The 17951-nt window shown below is 40.4% G+C and overlaps 1 protein-coding gene across 7 annotated transcripts in view; it reads left to right on the plus strand.

Annotated features, from left to right (window-relative positions):
- The window catches only part of frmd4a (FERM domain containing 4A), a 92951-nt gene that overhangs the window by 24245 nt on the left and 50755 nt on the right, over positions 1 to 17951 (plus strand). For 4 of the 7 annotated variants that reach the window (XM_041996902.1, XM_041996898.1, XM_041996908.1 and 1 more), the window contains exon 1: positions 16159 to 16514. The exons of 2 other annotated variants lie outside the window; for them this stretch is intronic. In XM_041996902.1, the coding sequence (XP_041852836.1) occupies positions 16422 to 16514 (93 nt within the window). In that variant the 5' untranslated portion in view covers positions 16159 to 16421. Of the gene's footprint in view, positions 1 to 8993; positions 9627 to 16158; positions 16515 to 17951 lie in introns of those variants that run through there. One more of the 7 variants, XM_041996901.1, reaches the window with a different exon arrangement.

Consider the following 17951-nt stretch of genomic DNA (forward strand, 5'->3'; position numbering starts at 1 on the left):
AGTTCTTACGGATGATTTCTAACTCCACTAAATACGCACCTTCTGCACCTTTATTTATTAAATACTCCCTTTTACCCATTGGAAAAGTTAGTGTCTTTCAAATTTGTACGTTCATTCATAAGTTTATTTATAAGAGGGATGATCTCCCAGCTACATTACATAACTTCTTTACTTTTATTTCTGATGTTCATTCTCATCAAACAAGACACAGACAAATTAATTTAGTCCTTCCTTTCTCAAGAACCTCAGGTCATCAAAATGACCTCAGTTTTAGAGGCCCCCAGCTCTGGAGTGAATTAAGTTTAACTTTGAGATCTATAACCTCTCCCATTGTCTTCCGACGGCAGTTGAAAGAATATCTAGTCTGCTTGTGATAACTATGCCCTTCAATCTAATTACATCCTGAAATTCTCAGCTATCATCCGTACGTTGCTCGCTATACTGTAAATACATTTATTTCTTGTGATTACCTGTTTACTATGCTAATTCCTTATTAATATTTTCTCTCTGTTTGTTTTTCTTTACCTCCGTGTACTTCTTCAACTACTGTAACCTTATGTCTTTATTTAGCTAACCTTGCTCTCTTCAACTAGTATTTTTGTTCTCCTATATCTCATAAGTTCCTTGTTTTGTCTGTGTGCCATTCAAATGTAACTTGTAATAGGAGTGGAACTCCGTATAAACCCTTGGTGGGTTTCGTTCCCCTCCTTGTACTATATCCTAAGTGATATGTGCAGAACAAATAAACTAAACTAAACTAAACTAAATAGCCGGTCTCCTGAGATTTGATTGGCTTTCTGAGAGTTGGACAGATGTCAGCGCTGTCCTGAGAGGTGAGACAGTTTAGTTTAAGAGAGGAAAGAGGTTGGAGGCAAAGTACCTGCACATATCCTGGAATATTTTTCTGAGGTTGCTAAAGTACACCCATATCAACAGAAAAATACAGCGAAAAATAAAGCAGAATATTCGTAGTTAGTCTCCAGCAGCAAGTACTCTGTTCCACTTCTGACCTGATTGCATGCAGTGATGTACACTGGCAGTATTACAATTACAAATGCAGCCTAGAGCTCAAGGTTGCCATTACTCCTCCTACACTGCAGAGACTCAGGTCTGTGACTGCAGTATTTCTGGCTTTTGGCCTGGGTGCTCTTTTGAGTGCAATATTTTTGTGCTGATGGCGACCACTAGTCAGCTGGGGCAACCTTTTGGGTTTTAACTACCTCCTAGTGAAGGTTCAGGGTTTTTTTAGGTCTACAGGGGGAGTTATCTGGAACAAATACTGCAGCACAGAGAAAATTCTGTTGAAGATCAAATCTGAGATGAATAAATAAAGTGAAAGAGAAATTCAACAGCAAATAAATTAATAAGAGCATAGATTATATCTATTCATCAACCCATCCATCCATCTATCCATCCATCTATTTACTATTCATCCATCCTTGATCCAATTAAGGGTCACAGAGAGGTTGGCGCCCAATAAAACCATAAATTGCTAAATGAATAAATAAATAAGCTGTGAATAAATAAAGTTTATCTATTGAAATGTATGAATTTAAGACTGATTCATTTCTGCATTCTTTCATAATTTATACTTTCATCATATGTAATTGTCTACATAAAAGAATAATAACCCAAAACATCAATGTAAATCTTTGATTTTTGCATTTAATCTGTAACTGTAGACAGCAAAAGAGAAAAAAGAAAAAGAAAAAAAGACCGAAACAATACTATAATTTTAAGATTTGGTAACAATTTCAGTTTTTTTTCCCGAGCTAATTAAATTAATTTAAAAAGTCTTCTGTGCAGACATTAAATAACGTTTTTACATGTGCACTTTTTATGGTCCAGTGAACTAATAACTAATTCATGGCTTACATACATGACTGCTCAGGAGACAAAGGCATTGAGCACTTTCCTATACAGATGCATGGCTGATTAAAAATATCCCCATCCTGAAACACATGTGTGCACTCTGCTTCATTTGCATGCTCTGTACCATCGACAGGCACATCCCCAGACATATGGACCCATATGCTGCCATCACACAGCCTTATTGATGTTGACATGTAGCTGACTGTCACTAGGGTGGAGGTGAATGGGTTCAGCATTGCTGAAAGGATGGATGGAAAGACAGATTGGAAGACAAGATAGGCTGAATGAGAAACGATGATGATGCCAGGATGTAGGAGGAATAAATCTGTTCACAGTAGCATACTGTGAACAGATATATATATATATATATATATATATATTTGTTTGTTTGTTTGTTTGTTTTTTAATACAGTAATCCATAACACAATTAATTAGGTCTTATCTGAAGAAAATGCAGCATTGAGGAGCAAATTCATAATGAAAGCTTCTGTCAACAATTGTTCTAGAAACTAGCTTTACTTTCCATATGTATGAGCACATTTTGGTTATTTCACTGAGTATCTTTCAGCTTGTATAATCTAAAGTTTCATATTTCCAATAGTGAACCACTTTTATAATCTGTTATGTACTTATTTACTTTTCGCCTCACTACTAATCCATTTATGTGATTATGGACGCTGCAGTGATTGCCAGGTATCCTATTATCACCTCTCTCCCATGTGCACAACTGCCATTACGCTGAATTAAACCCAAATATGAAATCAAGGTTGCCAGACTGATGCTTATCAATCCTCCCAGGAATACTTATCCTAAGTGTCTTGCTGACCCTCACTGCTCTCATTATGGCTTGTTAGAACAATTAAAGGTGACATGTGTCAGATTTATAACTTACCCCTGTGTGTATTTATGTCTGCACATGTATGTGTGTGTACTCTTCTGAACAGATGTGAGCATCTGTCATTGCAGTTAAGGCCATTAATACATGTCTAGAGGTGTTTGTACATGGATGTGTCTGGTTTCTGGGAGCAGCTGTTATTTGTTGTGCACTCTGCATGTGCATCTTTACAAACAGACTTGATTTTAACACGTGTAACTGTGAGACATGTTGTCAGTGCAGGTGAACCGTTTCACCCTGGGGACGACTGGATTTCAAGATTTAAAAAATGTACTTTATACATATGATGAGACAGATTAACAAAAGCTACATCAGCTAATACTGACCTAAAAATTGAGTGTAGATGGTGTGACCATTGCTTTACACACAGCACAACCATTAAATACTACTTATCCTTTAGATATTAGTTAAGCAAACTAAGGAGGCACCTACACACCGATTCATAAAAACTAACATGAAACAAGTGGCAGTGCTTTTGTACACTTCAAGTCGTGGGTGGAAAACTGCTGTACACAATCTACACTGGGTACATGATGACAAGCCACCTGCTCCCATTTTTCAGACCCTCATATCAGTTCTTATACCTGTTCTTCACAGTCGAACCACCAGAGTGCGCTGTGCGATGCAATTCCCTTCTTTGCCTAAGGGGCCCCTAAATAATGAGCCTTAGGACTTGAGTGACCAGCTGATGGAGAGCAGGTCCTCTAGGCCCTATGGTTTAAGTGGCGTTTGAGCTTCTCTCTGCAAATCCATGAGTAAAGTGAAGGATTCTCTACAAGTGACCACTAAAAAGGTCAGTACTGAAGAGGGAAATACTGCTGATATTGCTTAAGATTTGCTGCTGTCAGGTGCAACCAGTCTTCTTTTTATTGTGTTCTTTATGATAAATGGAGACAATAACCTGAGACCTTTAGCTCTAAAGTGCACTTGTCTGCTGCTCTGCTGCTGCTGTGTGTGAGTGCTGGTTGTTTGGCCCTAATAAAAATAGAGCTTTAGTGAGCAACTCCACATCCTCATCTGTCATCTCAACTTCCTTTGACATGCAAGGGATCAAGAAAGGGACCAGGTGGGGAAGGAGGTGTGTGAGGCAACCAGGGAACAGGTGGGTTACTTATATAATTAATGACCTCATCCTGAGCTTCCTGCTGTCCAAGGCGGAGACTGAGTGAAAGATAGAAACCGGGAAAAAAAGTAAAATCAGGAGAGAGTAAAATGAAATGGGGAGGGGCTTAGCGAAGGGCTAAGAGATTAAAAAGGGGGAGCATATGTTAAAGGCTGAGCTTGATTAATAATTATGAGTTATGGCATTGACAGAGTGGCCATCTCATTATTTCTGCTGTCTAAGGGGGCAATTATGCAGGATTTACCCTCCATATTCCCTCCCCAATTTAACCACCCACCACCTCCATTTTTCATGTTCTCAACTTCTGTTCTTTTTTTTGCATTATTTCCCCTTCATAAAGCAGCAGCACGGCTCCAGTAGTAATAATAGGAGCTGAATGTAAATCAGTGGTAAATATCAGGGGACATTGGCTTGGGGATAAACCTGGTAGTGATCAAACCCTGTCTGTCACAGCACATCTTTGATGCGGTGTAAGTGGGGAGATGTACCAAGAACAAAGACAAGTGGAGAGTGGGTGGTGACCGGTCTGTCTAGAGAGGAGGACTGTGGCCTCAGGGGGTCAGTCTAAACCCCTCCTCCCCCCCCCCTTTTTTTTTTTTTGTAAGCTCACTGCCTTTCTGGATCCTTCTTTGATCCCATCCATTTCAAACATCCATAAGGTCTTGTCATAGTAATTAATTCCTATTTTATCCGTACATGTATATACACAAACTCATCTTCTTTAACATTTTGCCATCACAATGGTGGGAATTATGACATGAATTAAAGTCAATAGGTGGAGCCGATGTCCTCAAATTACATCTCTCTTACAATGAACACCATGGGGTTCTCCTCCCCTCCCGCCACTGCATGTTAACAAAGACAATCTTCTTGAGTCGCTCAGCATTGGTTTGCGTGGTAGAAGAGAAGCTGGCGCACCTGTCAGAGGTGTGGGACCCATCTGTACAGTAACAAGCAGCTTGGTCCCATGCCTGCAGCAGGAGGCGGAGCTGGCACAGTCTGGCTTGGGTTGCTGCACTCCTAAAAGAAAACATGCATGCATGTGTGTTTGAGGTTATAGTATGAATAGTGTGCAGGTGCATCCTCTTTGTACTTAGCATTTGTTTACGCACATTCTTAATTTGTGGTACTCATGCCTGAGGGATGGTAATGATTCATTGTCTATAAAGACAGAGTTTTGTGGTTCTAACAGGCCAAGAGTTATAAGCACAGCTGCATCCTGCATGCAGAAAAATGTGTCAGAGGCAAACATCTGAATGAAAACTGTTGAGCAACCAGCAGTTTTCAATTATCAATCTTTATCCTGCTATAGGAATTATTTCACAATTCAGAAGCTGCTATTTGTATATTAAAATAAATAAGCATACACAGCTGACATAAAACATATAAACTCATGTTTCCTACTTTGCCAGAATCCTAGTATTTTCTGAAGGTGTATGATCATATATACCCCATTTCCCTATTTCTAAAGATTAGATATGCAGCCATGCCATCAAACATTTACCACTCACTGTTACAAATTAGATTCCTGCTCTTGTGTGGACTATTGGGACGGAGACTCACGTGCTTTCTTTGAACCCAAACTAATGCAAGTGTGCCATTTGCATGCAAGCTTCATTCTTAAAAGTTGTACAGACTTGCCGGCAGACAGGGGTTCCTGCTTAACGGAGTGTTAATCACTAAATCACTGCCACGGGAAGAGTGTCTCTTATCCACTCAGTGGTGTTGCTGTGTATGTGTGTAACTATCTGTGTCTATTTCTGAGCATGGTGTAGGCTGGGAAGCCTCCTCAGTATTGGGTAAAGTGGGCTAAATTACTGGGGCAGAAAATGCTGGAGCGTGACTCAATCCAGCGCCCTCATGCAACCAGCCTCTGAAATATGCCTCTGTCACATTCTGTCTGCTCAATGCCTCTTAGACATACACTCACTCTGTTGTTAGAGGCTTGTGTAACACAAGTAAGACACAGGTAAAGGCTCTGACCAAATCAGAGAATTGTAAGGTGCATATATTCATATTATTTCTTTTCATCCCTCTGAATATCAGATGTTCTTATTATCTACTCCCTTGTTCCAAGGGACATTTTCTTCAGTTTGAGTATGAATGGGTCTTTTTTAAATGCCAAGGTTACTTTCACTGTAGCAAGAATGACACAAGATTGTATAGTGCACCTGCCCCTCTTCACATGTCTTCTAAAAAATGACAAATGCACCCAGAGGCACACACAAATACCACAGTGCTATTCACTGTAATCTGAAATGACAGATTTGTTATGCAGAGTGACACAGCAAAATCCAGATTAATAACTGTGCTGCAGAAAATGACCTAGCAGAATCTTTTTCATTTGTGCTGGCTGTCCTTCATCCCCAAAGGCTGTTAAAAAAAACGAAAACAGACAGAACAACTCTTAGCACCAGTAAAAATAGTAAGACACAAACAGATTTTCACTTTCGAAGGAGGATTAACGAAAAAGTATTTAGGCTTAAGCTGCAAGCATAAAAAAAAAAATCATAACCTGGATAATAACTTACAGCAAGACACTCAGTGGGTCAATAAAACCATTTTAGGTCATTTGAACAAACACGTGAGCAAGTGAAGCACAGTGAGTTGCATTCTTGAGACTTTAACACTTTCATGTCCAGTGTAAAGATCAGCCATAAACCTTTTAAACAGTTGGAGGTAAACAGGTGCTTAAGAGGCTTTATCAACATGTCTTGCAGTAGATGCTGTTTCTCTGTGTGCGTGTGTGTGTGTGTGTGTGTGTGTGTGTGTGTGTGTGTGTGTGTGTGTGTGTGTGTGTGTGTGTGTGTGTGTGTGTGTGTGTGTGTGTGTGTACCAACCTCATACCACCTGGAACACTGCCAAGTGTTTGATTAGCACACATCCCTATTTTCCACACCAGGTGGACATCACCATCAATCAGGCTCACACCAGCATGCTCTGCACAAACTTTCCTCAAAGCTTCTAGTAGGAATCTGAATCAAGTAGGCTTGTTAGGGCTGATGTTGTAATACACAGTCTGAACCGCTGCAGTAGTCACAGCTCTAGTGTTTCTTTCTGGTGGAGAAGAATGGAAAAGTAGATTGGACATTGATTGCTTCAATTTGATTCATCTTATAGTACTGCACACTGAGCTGATTTTAAGCAATCCCAGTCATATCATAAAGGAGTTGTTACCTATGGAGGAGTTTTTGTTGATTTACATTTTGCATAATTATTAGAGATAATATAAAAATAGCAGTGGGCATGAAATTCAAAGACTTAAACTTAATCTTTCTTATATAATTATGCTAAATGTACTTTCAAAAGTAATGTTTGAAGTCTGTAGACACAAGATTTTGCATTTTTGTCTTTCTCTGAGATGGCTTGCACTTAAAATTAATTCTGCTACCTTCCTTTACCATCACACGCAGCATGGATTATAGACAGAAATCTGGGTTTTAACTCTAGCCTTACCAAGACAGAGTCACACTGGGACATGCTGCCCTGCCTTGCCTCTCTGCTGGGTGTTAAGCTCTTCACTAATGATGAGTGTCTGCCTGGGTAGGCTACCTGCAGCTTTCTACACCCCTCTCTGCATTCAGACTCTAATAACTATCCTCTTTACAAATCTTAGGGGCCATATACTGTCCATCTTCAATATGCTAGAAGGTATTTATAATGAATGAGCAGCGGGCAGATGAGAACTAGACGGATATTTCTGTGTTATTAATGGTTGGATGTTACATACGCACAGCAGGCAACACTGAAAGCAGCATCAGGAAGACGGGGAAGTCTCCTGAGGGCAACAATGAACTGATGGATCTTCTCTCTTTGACACCCAGTGGTGTGTTTTATATGGTGTCTGTGTGTGTGTGTGTGTGTGTGTGTGTGTGTATCCTCGTGTACATGAGGGTGCACAAAATGATGGCTGTGCAAAAGCTTTGGTCACACACCAGTGCCACAGACTACAAGAGCTGATGTGAGGATTGATGAGGGGCTGTTCCTGGTGACCTCACACTCATGAGAAGTGAGAGGGCAAAGGTCATTGACACTATGGGTCTGAGGTTGAGAAAAAGGGCAGAAAGAGGACAGAAAATAGAAATGAGATAGAGGGATGTCTCAAAGCAGCAAGGCTGAAAAAGAGATGAGACAGAGGAGTGGATAAAAATGGTTTAATCTGGAAGTTGAAAGAGTGGTGAAGTTTCATTTGGAGGGAAAGGATGAGAGACCAGCTTTCCTTTGAAAATTAAAGGTACTGATTATTAACCACCTGTACAGCTAATAGAGGTTTTCATTTACCAGATTACAGTATGAACACAGCTTCTTGTTTCCCAACAGTTTTTGGTGTCTTCCATGCATTTTAATGTAACCAGTTCCTCCCTCCTTACATTCCTATATCCCCTTTATGTGAACACAGCTAGACTTCAGTCTGACTCAGTCTTCCAGTTTCTTCCTCATTGTAAGCCTTATTAACAGTGAGTGAATAGGGACCACATTCCACAAGCACTTCCCACAAAAACAAAAACAACCCTTCTCATGTAAAAACAAGAAAAATCATCCATCCCTGCTTCCCTTCTTCCTGTCTGTTTTTCTCTCATTGAAACCTCACCCCTCTACTGTGCACTTTTATTCTCACCCTATCTTCTTTCCCAGTCAACCCTCTATCCACCATACCATGTCCAGTACAGCCCCCACCCTTCTCTGCCACTGTTACATAAGCTTCCAGTCATGGATATAGGCCATATCGCTGTTGTTCTCTCTCCTGTGTGTCTACGGGAGCCTCAGTAACCATGGCCAACCCTTAATGAGGAGGCCACAAAAGCCCATTGATGAGAGGCCCAGTGTTAGAGAGGATGACCCCAGCCAAGAGCACCCAGAACTGTGGATCAGCTGCCCTGGGCTCTCCCTTCTGCACAAAGACATCCACTGTGGACAGAGACCCAAAAAGGCACAGAGAGGGAGAGGAATAGAGAAAGGGGAAAAGAGGGTGGGCATAACAACGCAAAGAACTCACAAAATGTGCAAAAGAAAGCTATTTAAAAATTTCACAAGACATATGACTTCATCACTCAGATGCCTCTTACCCATCAAGCAGTTTGCTTCTTCCAATCTTTCTTCGCTGTGCATCCTAGCAGGAACTGAATGGCCCACCCTCTGCTTTCTCTCTGCCAGGGAGGTGTCAGTGTCTTCATTTCTCTCATGGATCATAACTCATTGCAGAAGAGAGGACTACAATGCTCTAGTCTGTCACAAATCCTCGTCAGTAGTCACAGGTTGCTCAAGGGAGCAATTGAAGCGCTCTGACGGGACACCCAGCTCTTTCTGGGAAGCTGTGGAGCACCGATCAAAACGCAGCCAGTTTTTAGAGTCAAGCTTACAAGAACTACACATGTTTTCTTGATCAGATTTGGATTACACTCGTTTGGGAATCTACTTGGATGGAGAGTAAAAGTAGAGTAAAGACAAATTAAACGGGATGGTTAGAAGCTGTCATGACAAAATTCTTTGGAGGACAAGGATTTTATTTGACTGGCATGGCTTAACTTCCTCCTTTAAATCATTTGTTAGTCACATATGAGTATAAATACTAAGAGAAAGCAAGGAAAGGAGCTCTAAAAGCAGGGTTTGAAGAATAGTTTTGTCAAAAAATCACCTTTTTGGGGGCAGTATTTCTTAAATAATTGAACGATGACTCTTGCAGCTCGACTCGAGGACTTAGAAGTGACCCTGGAACACATGCTTATGGATGTTTTTGTAAGTTTTCTTATATTACTTTGTCTAATTTTATTTTAATGTCTGAAAATTAAATTATGTTGTCTTTTGTCACTGTGTATCTCACTTTTCTCTTTCTTTCACATGGTTGAACTCTCCTGTGCTTAATTGCAGTTGGAGACCAGAGGCCAACATATGTTTGTGCCTCTTCCAGATGCTTTTTCATTAATTGGCACATAAAAAACGAAAACAGGCTTATTAAGCACGAAATTCTGCGCATAATCAGATTTGGGGAATAAACTAGCCAACCCAGAATCTAACCTGTACAGAGTAGCCTAATATATGACTCAGCACAGGCTTAACACATTGATTAAATATTTCTTCTTCTTATTTATCTGGGGATAGCTATAAATCTTCTGATTAGGCATGAATGAAACCTCCAAGTAAAGGAAATGGGGATTGAGAATGAGGAAAATCTGATGGATGTGATATGTTTCTAATGCCCGTGATGCTTGGTTAGAGGTAGATTGCTCAGACCCTTGTGGTTTCCAAAGCATTTGGGCTTTGGCAATGAAAAACTCCTCTCCACTGCACCCTACATACACACAGAGAGATACACAAAAATACACTCACACACATTTTAATGGCGTACATGGTCTACCTCTGCATAGACACATGCACATGCGATAAAACCAGGATCTCTGGCTGCTTTGATCCACCGGCTGCTGTAATGAGTTTGGTCGTTAAGCTGCTGTTTCCCTTTAACGTTGTTTACAGGGACTGGCATCTGTTGGAGGCAACTGTAATCTGCCCTTTCCTGAGATATGCTGCTTCTCCGATGAATGCTATCAGTACTCAATCTACTGCTGCAGGGTTTCATTGTCACTGATATATGCAGAGATTTGATGCCTCAATCCATCAACCTATTTTGGAGATTTGTCCATTTTCATACATCTAATAGATGATTTATGACTAAGGCAATAAAGATTAGTGTTTATGGCCACAACAGGATTTGGATTACTCATGCACTGTATGTGAGATGTAGAGTGGGAAGTCAAGAAAATGCTTCTTTTCCCTACATTTTCTGTCAACTTCCTAATTAGATTACTTATTTATTTATTTATCTAATTGCTGGAAGAGGCTGGAAAAACAGAGGGTTATCTGCCTACTTTGCATACTTAAATGAGAAATATTCAAATTGCTTGCACCCTTTTTAGTGTGGCTGATGGACATATGTGCACATGCAATGAGCACACCACACACACACAAACACATAGAAGGAAGCCTATTTCAGTGAACCATCAAATAAATGCAAGGAGAATTGTCTGTTCAGTGACTCCAACTCACTATATATGTGAGTTAAGACAGCTAAGCTCAATGACTGGTATCGTTTTAGAATATTATGGGTCATTAGAATAATGACAGCGATTCTCCATCCTCCAGCAAAGAAGGATCTCCTGAGCCCTTTCAATGCTGCTTATTGGCTTTGGGCAGCAGTGTAGTGTATGGCTATATCCAAGGGTGCTATTTTCATTAACAAAGCAGCGCATATAAATGATTCAGGAAAGCTGGGAAGATCAGAGCCAATGAACTTCCTTTGCAGCTTCCATAACAAAAAACGCAGGTCACCGTTCTGTGGTCTCATAAGGAAGATAAAGACAAACTAATTTTATTTTTAGATTGAAGATTTCCCTGATCACCACTGTCTTCTTCATTTAAGACCACAGTTGTAATTTTGGATATAAGGCTCAAAAATCCTGGAGAATATCCATCAAGATGTTTAAGCTGAGCGCACATTATTTAAATGAGACTAACAATGCTATAAACATTTCCTTTGGCATGAATCAGATAGTGATCTCAGTATATGACGTCATATCAGCTCCTGCCAAAGCCAGTTTGTATTTTGCTGCTGATGTGCTAAGCTGTGAGGGGAGGACATGCAGAGAGGGGGAGATGGCAGCTCCACTTTCAGAGGATGTCTCGCAGTCTCACAAAGGCTGGCAGTCACATCAGGAAATGAAGCAGCATGATTAAAAATGTATTCAGTCCTTGTGTAGTTTAATTGAATCTCCTCCTCATGCACCCTACAAACATCCCATCGCCATCCCCCAAACCTCTTCCCACCCTTCATCTCTTCTATGATGAAGGCCTGGAGGCAAAGCCTAACATCCCTTTTCTCACTCCTCTTCCTCACAGATCCCTTTTTTTTCCCCCATCCCCCTGGTCTTTTCTGACAAAAAAGGATCTCAGCTGGTTGGGATTGTTTCCGCTGCAGCTGAACTGCTCTGCTTTGCACTAGTTGATGTCTTTCGCTGGTCTTTTAGAAAGGACATGTGCTCTCTGGGAGATCAGTCCGCCAGGAGCGCAAACACAGTAACAAACTGATCCCATGGAGCATCTTCGTCGCAACAACGTGTGCATCCACACTTCAATATTGTGTCATCCTCTTTTGACCGTGCTGCTGTTGATGTGATTATTCAGATAGATGATATTGACTGGATGTATTATATTGGGAATATTCACTTATATAATGCGTGCTTTTTGCCAGTGACAAACACACTGAACTCCTCCCTTTTTCCATCCCACCAGATATATTTGTCTTTGACCTGTTCTGCCTCTTTTTCAGTTGTTATTTAAGCTGAAATAATCTGTTTGTACTAATCAAAGTTGAATTTAAAGCTTTAGGTTCATGAAGGAAACAGGTCTTTAAGAAAACAAGCACATGCATAGACATAGTTTTGAATCTAAACTAAAACTGAACCAGAGGTTTTCAATGTAGCAGTGAGTGAAAAAGAAACTGAAAACAAGGATATGAAAATCCTGTTTTAAACTCAGTTCTTATAATTACTGTAAGTCTCACACGTCATGCAATTTTACATTGTTCTATCCCTCCAGCTTTCTTATAAAGATTTAATCATTTTCTGAGGTAAACATGAGAAACATGTACATGAAATACACCTAACTGTTGTTGGATCCATTGTATTAGTGTACCGAGTTAAAGGGATGCCATGTCATGGGCTTATACATAATGGCAGAATTTGATGTCTTAGGAAATAAAATAGGTCAGACTCAGGACTTTGCTTAAACAAAAATAAAGTACAGTGTAAGACAAAGTTTTTTATTACTATTTCACCAGATGGTAATTTGATTTTTTTGGAATGAATCATATTTTAATGCTATCACCTTTAGCAACCATGTGCATCTCATTCACTTACCTCATTAGCCTTTTCTTACCAAGTCAAAAATGAGTAGATAAAAGTCAGTTATCATAAAGTTGAGCCAGTTGCATGTTCAAATCCATAAACTATTCAGCTATTATCATTCACCATTTTATTTAGTTCAGATTCTAATGTCACCTGGCCCAGCACACACAGAGGCTTTTTACAGCAGACTTCCATGAATAATTCAGAAGCTATGAATTCTATTTACTGGAGCAAAATGCACATCTAGCACGCCATTCAAATCTCCAGCTGCCCTGGTAATAGACTACTGATTGGCCCATTGGAATGATATACTCTAATCCCATTAAGACATAGATGACTGTATAATATCAGCCTGAGACTGTGGACTGGAGTTAGACAAACATTTTTGTTTTTTCAGTTCAATGTCTACTTTGTCAAAGTTAATGACAGTACATTCAATCCGAGTACATTCCTCTGCTGCCAGTGCCTGAAATGTTAATCATACTGAGAGGCATACAAGCAGATATGCAAAATATGCCCACACACCCTCTAATACACACAGTCACCTCGCAGCAGGTTGAGCAGATGTGAGCTGAGCGATACAATATAACCAGGGCAACCTGTCCTAGTGTACCACCAAATCTCTCTCAAATACAAACATGTCCCAGTTTTTGCAGTGAATCACACAATGTTCCCATTTCCTCTAAAAATCTCACAGGCTATTTGTTGCCTTTCTGAGCATGTAAACTTGTTCCCCAAGCCTTGTTACTCAGACACTGCTGAGGGGATGATAATTGAAGTGGATGCTTCCCTGCGGAGAAGTCATTATGATTGGTTCTGGCCTGATGAAGAACAGGAGGCCTGTTTGTTCTGCTCATATCACTCTTAAGAGATGGATGAAAAATAGCACCAGCATTGACATAAGAAGCATAAACAGAATCATAGAGGGAGAGAAGAACTGAATTACCCAGTAAGTGCGGCAACGTCAAGTTATGACTGTTTATCTTTCCTGTGCAATGTTACTGTAATCCAACACTTTGTGATTTGACACAAAAACATTGAACCCCCTCCTTCCCTGCTTATGATGAAGAAGGAGTGCATTTCCATAAACACACACTCCCACACATACATGCACAAAGCCACACACAGACACACTGAGGAACTGGACCGTCGGGATGAGTCAGACAGCCGTGGGCAAGGGCTGGCTGAGTTATCAGGGTAAATTAATGCAGGATGCTAACGTTTAGAACCAGTGATTGTTTTCATCTTTAAACAAAGCCAAAGCAGACACACATTCTTGTTAAGCTGAAACAAAACCAGCCACTTACTCTTTCATTAGCATCTCATAATCAGGCACTGATTTCTCTTTTTATGCTTTTGCTACCTATATTTTCTGCAGCTTTTCTTAATTTGGAAATGTATTAATAGCTGTTGGTTCATTTTTAGGTCAACAGCATTTAGTACACAAGGCATGTCAGAATCTTCCATCTTTTTCTGTATTTTATTTATTTTTATGCTACGTTATATGTGCAGTTATTGTTTCTCTAATAAGCAATTCCCATATACTCATATTTTTGTGTGTTTTTAGACTGAAATGGGTCATTATGCAGCTAGCCTTAGGCATCAAGAATGGTAACATGTTGTTTTTCTGTTATTTTCTTTTTATCCTGTCGGTATTATTGCTTATCTCTGTGCTTTTGGGGCACATTTGGAAGCAAAGATATGTGGGAACTGCGGAGTCGAAGTAGATAACACAAATCAGTTTTACCTTTCTATTAAAAGACAGAATTGTCTTCTCACTGCTGAGGTGTAAAATATGAGGTCTGTGCAAGAGATTAAGCTTGTGTCTCCCAAATCAGTAGTAGCAGTTATGCTCTTTCATCAAGCACACATGTCACGCAGAACTTCAGTCCCACTGAAGAGAGGCAGAAATGAATCATGGCTTTTGGTTCAATTTTTCCTGGTCCTTTTCTTTAAGACCTGAAAGTCTGCAGACAAAGTTTATAAATAGCCCTCTGATATTTCTGATGTAGGCCACAGTCACTCACTTACTGATGTGGGCCAGAGTGTTAAATAAATAATGCTTAGTGAGGATTACTTTTGCATATTACTTTTTTCCTGTATGCTTCCCGCTCCACCTTAACACAATGCACATATGTGCCTATGTTTGACATGCACAAAAACATAAAGCTCTCAAGGGTGCTAGCTTAAAGAAATAATACTGGGGATTGAAGAGGTTTGTTTAGTAGCTTTCATTTTGACTAGTGGCTTTAATCTGATTTTATAGCCCATGATCCAGCAGCCAGTCACCTCATGATTCTAAAAACCAAGATAAATCTTACAACTTATAATCTAATGGTAAAGTACTGGTTAACAACAGATACCTTGTCAAAATGTTTGGTGTTATATATGTGCACCTTTACCATATATTTGTGCCAACAACCAGCATCTATGTACCGGTATATGTATGAATATGTGTGTGTTCATTCACTTTAGTTAATCAACTGACAGTTGAGTATTGATGTGGAAAAGCAAACACAATTCAGCAATGAGTGATGACGGGAATATGACAGCAAGTCATTAGGAGTAGCTGTAACTCATGAGTCCAATAGCTTTAATGGACATGTAAAGACCACACTGGTTGATACAGCGGACTGACTCAGCTGAATGGGGGCTGCAGCTCTCTGTGGTGGCAGCTACCATGATAAAAGTCTAGTGCTGCCACAGAGTTGTGGCAACTGAAAACAAATTTGTAAAATAAGAGAGAAATCAGGCCAATGTCTTCTCTTTCGCATATATAGGTGATGAACCAAGAGATAATATGATTAATATTTGCATGCATGAGCAATGTGCATGCTTGACTGCAAGGATGCACGTTTGTGTTTGTGTGTATGAATTCCCTCTTTGTGTGCCAGCTCAGACAGTACGGGGAGAGAAAGCTGGATGTGGGATTGCAAAGATAATCTCCCTACCAGATGGCAAAACATCCCATATTCCTTTTGAGGTTCCCCACGTGATTCCATGTGCAAGGGTTGGGCATGTGCGTATGTGACTGATGTATATTGATGTACGTGTGTGTGTGTGTGTGTGTGTGTGTGTGTGTGTGTGTGTGTGTGTGTGTGTGTGTGTGTGCGTCTATATATATATATATATATGTGTGTGTGTGTGTGTGTGTGTGTGTGTGTGTGTGTGTGTGTTTCTTCTTTATATATACACAATAACTATTGCGTCACGTGACACCAGTGCCTATGCTAATAAGAGCTATAACGACGTCACATTAATCCAGTGACCTGGTTAAACCCCCAACTGAAGGAAGTGAGTATGAGTGGGAGGGAGGAGAAGCAGGAGAAGAGAAGACGGGAGAGGGGAGACAAAGCACGTTCCCTCCCGCACTCTCTCACACACACTCATTCACCTCATGAGCAGCAGAGTGGAGCGCAGCTGAGTGGCGCAGAATGGGCATTTTAACACAGAGGGAAACGGTAGCAGAGACTGACACATAGGACCGGTTTGGGACTTCTACACTCGCATCACACACTTCCTTCATAAATACCCACGCATAAAGCGTGCGTGGAGCTCAGCTGTCAGGCTGGACGGGACGGCAAGGACACCCACTTCACACGCTCCCACGGACACACACACATTTGAGCATACTATGGTGGTCCAGGGAGCTGTGACGCCCGGGAGAACCCGCCGGTTGATGCTGAAGCTGCCGGTGGGGACTCTTCGGAGGAACAGTGGAGAGAGGGTAAGACAGGCTGTCCTCAATTCCTCCTTCACTTTCTTCCATGCTTCTCCAACTTTGTCTTTCTGTGTTAACGTGTCTGGTTGTGTTGTGTGTGAGAGTGAGATTAAAAAAAATAAAGGTTCTTGGCTAATCCAGGGAACCGTATTAGATTTGAGTTGGTGGAAGGGGAAGTCAAGAGCAAAGCTTTTAATCTCTGCAGTGGACAATACTTGTGTGTTCTCTCCCTGTCAGTCTGAGCCTGTCAGTCTTTGCAGCTCTCAGTTTATGTCTCCCTCTGCAAATGTATTCCACTGCCGTCCTCGGTTTCAAGGTTACAGGAAAGTCTACTTGGGAGAGCTGTCTTTCAGAGCAGCTTGTTTGCTAGTCACTGTCAATGTAATTAAAGTGACTTGAGACATGAGATAGCTTCCTTTTATCAACTTAAGCCATGCATAGCTGCAAGTTCAGCTTTATTTAAAGTGCTGAATTCAGATATTTTTACACAGTGAAATTCAGTTTTACTTTTGGGCAAAAGAAGCTTCAGTGGTTATGTGTTTTTGTGCATCTGGTGGGTGCGGGCTGAGGGCTAAAGATAATAGTTCTCAGCTATGCTTAGATATGGAATGTGTGTTTATGTCACTTGTAAAGACAGGCTGTAACCTGCCACATGATTCATCTATTTTGCTCTTCAGCAAACTTGTTTACACCATTAGAAAGCTAAAAAAAAAAAAAAGTTTGCAGCTTTGTGTGTGTATGTGGGTGCGTGCACTTCCCCAGCTATTCATTCTGTGATGCATGTCAACGCTCTTTCATGTTGTAAATACTCTGGTATTAAGTGAATCAGACTTAAGTAGAGTGTGTGTCCAGGTGGTGAGCCATTCAGTCTCACAGTTCTTCTAAACTGCATACCTCAGATCATGAGGTGCCTACAGGATCACAGAGACCTGAAATCTGAAATCTCAACTCTTCCATTTTTAACATCAGTCTCATTAACATGCCTCTTTGAGTGACTGTGACTTCTAAACTCATTTGAGAATTGCCTTTCTCTTTGTAGTTCTTTCACTGATACAATAGTACACACAAGCACTAACACACACACACACTAACAAACACTGTACACATGATCTCATAAATTAAACAGCATGAATGGATATTGGATGAAAACAGCTTTCATTTTAATCACACCAACCACCAATGCTGACACCCGTCACAGCCCTTTTTACACAAACAACACAAACAATACTGAGTTGCTTTGCTAAAATTACCATTTGTACTTGAGTTGTGAGACTTCAGATGAGGCAAGGAAGCACAGTATAAGTTATATTATGTTCTTATGCTTTTCAGACTAATTATACAAAGACTTTGTCAATGATGTGGTAAATAAAAAACTGGGATTTGACTGAATCTGGTCGGCTGTCATAACAGCCCTTGATTGAGGAAACTGAATATTCACTTTCC

This window comes from Melanotaenia boesemani, chromosome 10 (assembly GCF_017639745.1).
Source record: "Melanotaenia boesemani isolate fMelBoe1 chromosome 10, fMelBoe1.pri, whole genome shotgun sequence".
Taxonomy (NCBI): domain Eukaryota; kingdom Metazoa; phylum Chordata; class Actinopteri; order Atheriniformes; family Melanotaeniidae; genus Melanotaenia; species Melanotaenia boesemani.